Source organism: Orbicella franksi, chromosome 5 (assembly GCF_964199315.1).
Source record: "Orbicella franksi chromosome 5, jaOrbFran1.1, whole genome shotgun sequence".
Taxonomy (NCBI): domain Eukaryota; kingdom Metazoa; phylum Cnidaria; class Anthozoa; order Scleractinia; family Merulinidae; genus Orbicella; species Orbicella franksi.
The window spans coordinates 2,547,401-2,556,329 of NC_138149.1; the positions used below are offsets into that span (position 1 = coordinate 2,547,401).

The 8,929-nt window shown below is 38.7% G+C and overlaps 1 protein-coding gene across 1 annotated transcript in view; it reads left to right on the forward strand.

Moving 5' to 3' along the window:
* The window catches only part of LOC145486923 (polycystin family receptor for egg jelly-like), a 231,845-nt gene that overhangs the window by 19,777 nt on the left and 203,139 nt on the right, over positions 1–8,929 (forward strand). Inside the window, exon 16 of the mRNA XM_081465631.1 lies at positions 496–5,452. Within this exon, the coding sequence (XP_081321757.1) occupies positions 496–2,216 (1,721 nt within the window). The 3' untranslated portion in view covers positions 2,217–5,452. The remainder of the gene's footprint in view (positions 1–495; positions 5,453–8,929) is intronic.

Below are 8,929 nucleotides of genomic sequence, written 5' to 3' on the forward strand. Positions count from 1 at the left end.
TATTTTTCTTTAGAGTTATGTTAAGATTAAGAAACACTCGTGGAAGGCTTGAATACCTCGAAACAGGTGTGCGTTGGCATTTCCAAAACATTCTCAGTTTAAACTTACTCTCGCAGAACTAGAAGTTGCTTGGATAACCTGTGCGACCTGATTAGTCAATAGCGACCAACTTTTGTATAGCAAAGCACACAAAAAATGATACACTACTTACTCAAAACGAATGGAATCAATGAAACAAAAACACTGATCGGGTGACATGAATGTGCTGCGAAACCCAATACAGCATAGTCAGAATGTGCTATTTGTATCTATTCTGATACCGAATGTAAGCAATAATTATTGATCCCATCATTACATACATATGGGTTTACCGGCGCAATAAACCCACGCGGGATTTTGGGGGAACACGAGAACAGCTTGTAAATAACGAGCACGCATTTTTATCTCCATTTCATATCAAATTATCTTACTAACTTTTTTTCCTAAAATTTGCAGCCTCGTGCGACGTCATGGATTTCATGAAGAGAATGTTTCCAGTTTGTTATGATGGATACTCGGAAGCAAACGAAGATAAGACAGCCTACAATAAACCGGGATGGAAGCCTATCGATAACTCTACGACTCATCACGAACTACTCCGACTTTGCCCGAAGCCCTGGCGATACCAAGATGCTGGTGTTAGTGACACGGTGCCCAAGTGGGGACAATTCTCATTTTACCCTGGGGGAGGATTTGTGGCTGACTTAGGATACGAGAACGCAACAGGTTTTAGCATCATTGAGAATTTAAAAACTAATGACTGGCTGGACAGACAAACCAGAGCTGTTATTGTGGAGTTTTCCGCGTTCAACCCGTCAGTATATGTTTTAGGTATTGGGACGTATTTTTACGAGATTGAGGCTTCGGGATACACTGCACCTTTCATGAGAATTGATATTATCTCTTTGTACTCCACTGAATCCGCTTCGCAGCAATTTTATTCGATCTGTGTTCTTCTATTTATCATCTTCGTGCTGTGGTACCTTGGGCGAGAGGGTTACAAGCTTTACAAGCAGGGTTTCCGGTATTTTAAATCCTTCTGGAACTTGGTAGAACTATGTCAAGTGTTTTTCTCAGTGCTAGCTGTGGCTATGTATATCGTGCAATCGGACAGAGTCACATCAGCAATCAGGAAATTACAAGAAAACGTTTACGCGAATGTAAGTTTCCAAGATGCTATTGCGTGGCTTGAAGCTGAGAATGCTGTTTTGGGGATTCTCACTTTTATCGTTACTGCAAAACTTTTACGACTTATTCGATTTAATCAGCATGTTGCGGAGTTTTCCAAAACATTGGAGACATCAGCGCGACTTCTTTCATCTTTTGTTGTTGTGTTATTGATTTTCTTCCTTGCTTTCTTACACTTCGGTATTCTGATCTTTGGAAAGGGAGCTGAGTACTACTCGTCGGTTCTAAAAGCAACGTATTTTCAACTCGAGTTAACTTTAGGTCGAGTGAAAGCGAGACCTATTAACGACTTAGCAGAGGCCAACGATACCTTTGGCAGGATCTTTGCTGCCTTACTGTTGCTAAGTCTAACCATACTATCAATGAACTTCTTTATCGCTCTTATGAACGACGCCCTATTGGAGGCAAAGAACGCCATTAATGAAAATAAACTATACGAGCTCGTCGATGAATGCGATTGGAAGAGTACACAAGAGCGCAACGTATTTTTTGATGCAATTAGCAATGGTATACACCAAATGAAAGTCAATGAATCATCAGCCAGGTGGAGTGAAACAGAGATTAAAACTCCAGAACTGAATTCCAGGAACGGTACGGCGATTAACTTTGATTTAATCAGCCAAGCAATTAAAAACGCCAGAAAACAAATTATCCAGATATCAGGAAATGAGAAACCAAGCAACACGAGCAGAGAGTCGTTCTTTGATAAAGCCAGTAATATTGTTGGACACCTGAAACAAGCAAACTATGGCAATCAGAACTATAATAACAAGGAACGTAAAGTACGATTCAGAAGCGATGTCATTAAATCTCAACTTAGGAGATTACAGAAGACCAAGAAAGATCTGTTTAAACATTTGGACGGCATAGTCCAAGGATACTGCGAAGAAGAAGAGAAATTCCATTTGTTGTGTCAGGAGATAGGTGTTTATACTTCCACAGACTCCATGACAAACGTTATAGGAACTGTGAATGAATCATTCGCTTGAGCTATATGTTTTTGCCTTTTCACTACATCAACAAAATACATTAGACGATTATTATAAGAATACCAAACGAATGGCGAGTTCAACAGTTACCTTACAGCAACAACACACGCTTTATTACCCATTTTATTACCCTTTTCTCCCATTTCGTTTTCGACTATTATTGTTAAGTCGCTCTACTCTCTTATGTCAACCATGTTTTGCTACTTAATTTCTACATTATGTGCTATGTATACAGTCGAACTTCTATTAAGAGTCCACTTCTTAAGCGGTCACCCCTTGTTAAACGGAAATTATTGCGCGTAAAATAATGCAAATAAACCCCTATTAACCAGCCATCCCTATTAAGCGGCTGCGGTCACCTTTTGATCGTCCCGCTGAGCGTGTTTTCTATTGTCAGCTTTACCCCTATTAAGCCACTCAAAATTTAATACACGTAAATTAATTTTTTTTGGTAAAGGCGATGGCGGATAAGAATCCGAAATAGAAGGTGACAAGTGGGAAAAACATTCAAACTCACTTTTATCATAATTGGTTTTAAGCGATTCCATGTTCACTAGAAATTAACCCGATGGCGAAAAATATTAAAGGTACACAAACCCCCATTAAGCAGTACCTCCCATTTTTCTATGGGTGGCCGCTTAATAGCGGTCGACCGTGTATATTAATAAAGTTACCGTTACTGTTACTGTCAGCCGAAATAGAAAAAACTCTTGGTTACGAAAAACGATGATTAGAACAGAAAATTAGGTAAATTCACCCAACAACAACAAGAACCCAGAATAACTTGAAAGCTAATCAAGATGAGAGAAATTAAACAGTATACTTTAAGAAAAAAATTCCTTACAACACATTACCAAAAGTTCAAGGGTTGGAAGCCAGAAATGCGCACATACAGCTTTGATGTACAGAACTCAGCAAAAATATCAAATGTTGGCATGTACATTAGCTATAGAACTGCAGTAATGCAAATCTCTTTTATAAATAAATGTGTTTCCATACGGTTAGCACAAGTTTTCTTTATAAATATGAAGCTAGACCAGCTGTTTTCCAGGGGAGGGTGAGGAGGACTCGCATGTTAATTGGGCCAGGATGTTTGTATCCTGACATAGCTAAGCCTTATTTTATCCCTTAAAGATTCCATTCTAAGCAACCACAAAAGCAAGAGCTATTCTAGTATGCTAAAGACACTGTTATGGTTATGAAATGTTTTAAGAAAGAAAATCCATTAAACATTTCGTCCCAGATCTATGAACAACATCAAAACATTATCACGGACTTTTGAATTGTTTATTTCGTCGTTTAAAACTCTAAGAGATTCCTTTAAAATAAGTAAAATATTCAAGTTATGTCTGGACCACCCTAAATGAAACTAAAATCCGAGGGATACGGCGAGTATCCCCACCCCTTTCATATAGAAGTTCCCCCCGGAAGGTGGACACATGTATGCAGTCCCCTTAACTTTGGCTTGGCTTTCACAATTGTTTTGAAATTGTTGAACTTTACCGTTGAATTAATGCAAGTAACTAAGTCACCCATGTAATATATGTGTAAGTAGTTTGTGTTATTTACCCACGAAGCATAGAGGAGTTCTTAGGAATTCTTTATTAAGGAAACGTGCTTAGAGACTGAATTGGAATTTGCAGTTTTGGATTTTGTAGATGTAGTAAAATTAGGTAACTCTGAGAAAACTCTCGAACAAGGATGAGAGCCAACTTCAAACTTGTAGTCCAGCTAACTAACTGGTTTAACATAACCCTGTAATTATGTCCTACTCAGTATTAAACGAACAACAAGATTGTCTCAAATGATTTTTTTACGCTCTGTGATATCGCACGTTTTTAAAATGTATTCTGTCCGTATTGTTGGGCGCAACATTTTCCGCGCGTTTGGCCACCCTGTTGCGACGTGGTTCGACACGTTGAATGTTGTTGGCTCAAATTTGACCATTTTCAAACTTGAGCCATTTTTTTAAAACACCCAAAATGTGGCAACACGTCGCAACAGGGTGGCCAAACCCACGCAGCATGTTGCGCCCAACAATGTTGCGATATGTTGCGTTGAAGATGTTGCGATCGTTTGGCCGGGTCCGTACGGGATTAACTCTCTGTGACAACACTGAAAACTGATCCACGCATATCGTTGTAGAGGAAATCTGAAAATTTGTATTTTTTTGCGCCAGAGTTATTTCTTTCTCCTTTCATGAGGCGTTTCTCTCTCATATTTTTCATTACTGTTACACGGCTTTGCCCCGGGAAAATCTTCCAGACTTTAGAGTGACCTACCAGTAGTGTTCCTTACATGTCTGAAGAATCGCGTTCCCCGTACGTGTCGTTATAATTCATTAATATTTGGTGATGCAGAAGTGACCTTCACACTATTACACATACTAAATTGTGCCCTTGACGCCTAAGATCGAGGCTTAAATTCGTCAACGTTAATATTGAAATAGCTGTATTTGTTTAGCTAAATATCACCATTAATTACTGCACCATCTTAATTCTTGACTTGACAATTAAGAAGCTGGTTATTTCACACAGGGCGAGAAAATCCATTGATTTTCTATTCAGAGCGGAAAAACGTACTGCGCAGCTTTCTGCGCATCCCTAACTCTACTTGCGGGCTCAGGTAGTAATGCAAGCTGCATGGTGTAGCAGTGGTTGGAAAGAGCGGCGGATGTCGTTCGAATCATTTATTTATACTTGGGCAAGCGTGAATCGTTTTCGGCATTTCTCTGTTAAGAAACAAGTCTCCCCCTGCCTGCTGAGGGGCTCTCTTGCTTATATATTCAATCGGTTGTTTATATGAATGCAATATGTAAAGAGTGTTTGTGGGAAAAAAATGTGTCTTCGCACCGAAATTTCTTGTAGAGATCGTTTTCGCGTGACGTCATCACTTTCCGAAATCCAAAACTAAAGAGCCACCAAAGTTTTTATCCTCATCAGGCATAAGGGGCAGTACACTTATATTTGTTTAAATTTTACAGCTCAATAGCGTGCTTCGTTTGGAAACCAGGGGCCCGTTTCTCGAAAGCCCCGCAAACTTTTCTGGCCCGTAAAGCCAAAGCAAAACCTCGAACCTTACGATTACAGAGCTGTTTTATTCACATATTCTTAGGATGAAGAAAAGTTCCCTTCATACAAGAAGTTTCGGGCGTATACACTTCTCCGTTTTTAGAAACAGATGGACTAAAAATGGCTTTGCGGACCCGAAAAGTTTCCGGGGCTTTCGAGAAACGGGTCCCAGAGCATTTTGAATTTCAGCGTTATGGAAGTGCGAGACACAAGGCTACGATCGAGTTTGGTGAAAAATATATACTTATCTCATGATTTTGAGCCTTTTTAGAAGTTAGAACATCAGGATAAGTGCTTGTGTTAATGCTTGTTTGTTCAGTACTGGTAATCAGTCACCTAGAAAGGCAAAGTAAAGTCCAGATGTTTGCACTATTTTCCGGCCGCCATATTGGTGTACCACGGATGTACGCCAACATGGCGCTTTCTTACTGGGCTCTGTAAATTTCTGCGAAACATTTCGACGAATATCTGAAGTTTGGAGAAACGCACAGGCCTAAAACTTAGAAAAGTGTCTTATTTAGTTATCTTCTGTAGCATCACAATTTCTTAGGTTTTTCCATTAGATAGTTTTTGATTCTTTTTTTTTTTTTTTTTTTTTTTTAAATTGCGTGAAAGAGAAAACTATCTATACCGCGGAAAAATAAAGGCTTTAGGTTGATTTTGTCCGAAAAAATTGATTCCCCACGAAAAAAATACACCAGCTTTTCATTAGTGACGTTAAAATGTTCCTTGTTACCTGGAAAATTGCGAAAGATCGACGAAATAGACCTTTTTAGCTTGGTTGTTTTGTTGTCCCATTTCAGGCCATGTGATGATATTCTTGAATTCTTGCTTTCAAATTTTCAAATAGTCGCATGTGTATGAATGAATAATTTCAAGATAGATAAAAGAACGATTCTCTAGAGAATATCACGTGGTCTGTAATGGGAAAATAAACCGCCCAAGCTAAAAACGTCTATTCCCGCCATTTTTTTCAAACCTGGAAGTCTGGTGCGCAGCCAAAACTCGCGCATGCTTATTACGTTTTTCCGCTCTGAATTCTAACTGGTGTTTCTCTTTCTTTTGACGCATTTGCATACCTGGGTACAAGGAAATGTACTGTCGTACCGTCTCGATTCCAAAGAGTCGAAACAGTTACAGTACAATATTAGTATGACATTACTACTGTAAAAGCTTATTTAAAATGTTAAATGCATTTCATTAACTCTCTATAACACGTTCTTCACCGAGCCAGAATAAACGCTTTTACCCTTTTCAACCGCCAGGGTGTGAATTTATATTCAGGAACTTCCATAGAGAACTTAATTTTTAGGGGAGGAGGGAGGGTGAATTTCCAAAATGCGAATCTTTCAAGCTCAAAATTCCCAGAAATTTCGTGAGGAAATTATATTGGAACAGGAATTCTCAGTAAGAAAATTTCAAAGTTTGGGTATACGTTGCGAGGGTGTAATCTTTTCCGCAGCTTTAGGAAATCCCTCTTCCATTCGCCGATAGAAATTTCCTCAAATTCGACCGGAATTTTTGGTCAAATAAAAAAGCGCACGAGGTTTCTATTGCATGAAGCGAGAAGAGAATTTCTGATCCAGGATAGGAGGCTAGTCGAGAGTAGGTTAACCCCAACTGGGATTTAATTTGCCGATACCCATTTACTCTCCTGGGTGGAGAGAAGCACCGTGAGCACAACGGCCCCAACCACGGCTCGAACCCAGACCCCTCGATCCAGATTCCACTAACCATGCGGTCACTTTGTCTTCATACAAATTGAGCCAAGAATTACAAGCTGCGATGATTATTGCAAAGTGTGACAGCACACCATTTTTTGATCCTTTGAATGCCCGGGTTCTAGACCCAAAAAGTTTTGACTCCCGCTCTTCTTAAAAGAATTGAAATGAAAGAAAATATTTATGAGATTACAAAAAGATAGTAAAAAGATAGTAAGTAATTATAAATTGAAACAACAAAAATAGGAAAGAATAATCTGTACACTACAAACGTGTTCTTGTGAGTCTAATGTATGGAATAGTTTCAAAATATTCAATTTTAAAGCTATAAAGCTGGTTCAAGCCATTCTCTCGAACTTTCCTGGGCTACGATAAATTTGAAAATGAAAATGCGTGTTAAAACATTTGTTTAGAAATTACAACCCTGAAGAAAGTTGACTTGTTTTGCGCTATCCCTTGATGCTGTACGCATTTCGATTATGCATTGCAAATATGCATTGCTGACTTATTCTGCATCATCAACTAAGTTAATTGTGACTTGATGAGTAACAAAAACTGAACTGTTTGAAAGAACATTGAAAAATTACCAAAAGCTTAAAAATGGAGATGAATATTAAAACATTTTACATTTTAGAAATTACGTCTAAGAAAATTGACTAGTTTGGAATAACCTAGCTTGACAGTTATAATACATTTTAGAAATGTCATAAAAGAATACTCTTTTACGTGGGTTAATTCGACGGTTGTCAGTTTAGAGCAGTAGTGAGTAAATAATAGTCTCTAACAATACAGTAAAGCCCAAAATTAAGGCAGGCTCTGGTACCAGCTGTAAAACATCTGAAATTCCTTCAGTTCCCTGCTGGAAGTACATAACTTTAAACAATTTCTTTTCTGCTAAAGTGGATCTACAGTTAAGCTGTTTTGCTTGTTATGTTTAAACAAGGAAGATATCGTTAATTATTCATCAGGAACGTGTGCTTCAGTCAAATTAAACAAACTGTCTCTCGTCCACTTCCGAGTTTATCCTGCAGCAGAACTTTACAGGTTGAGACTGAAGCGTTTGCTCCCAAGAAAAAAGAAATAGTTGCTCGATGAGCACATGAATACACGGCCGAAGGTAAGTCGATTAGGAATCTTTGCAGGACCTGGGTTTAATTCAATGTCTCCAGATAACAAAAACTTCTTTTCTGACAAGATGTAGTTCTTCTTATCAAACTGAACTCGGACAAAAATTCTGGATAACATTTATGATTCGTACCAGAAGACCAACACTTTTCTTGTTCAAATTTTGTTTAAAAAAAATCGAGTAAAAAAAGACTCTTCTTCATGAGCAAGCTTGACAATCCATAGTTCATCCCTTGAAATATCTCGAAAGGGATGAATAATCCCTCGAAAGGGTTGAATAATCCCTCGAAAGGGATTCGAGTTTCCTTGAGAGGAATGAATTACGCGAACAGAGAATTCGTGATTCTGTGTCATTTGGGTCGCCCAGTGATGTAACCGGCCTGATCGCAGATTCTGTTCTACATTGCGAAATATTGTTTTAAAATTTGAGTGCATGGCATAAATGTCCTCTGCATCACAAGCAACATTAGGGACCTTTATACAATGCGAGGACAGGTAGACCAAGACGGGAACGGCAGTGGACGCGGGAAACTTTCGCGTACCGTGTCGCCAAAGACAAAATGCTTTAAGTTGTGTAATTTTCGAATAGGACGGCGACGCGCAATAACTCTAGCTTTATAAAAGCTTTTCATAAAACCGTTGAAATCCCTTTGAGATAGTATTGAAATATTATCCGGTTAAGCTGAAACGATGGTGAACAGACGACACGGAACTTACTCTTGTTTATATGTGTAAAGCAAACCTTCCTGATCTGTCGGTATTTAATATTGAAAGAATCCAGAATTTCCGTATGAAG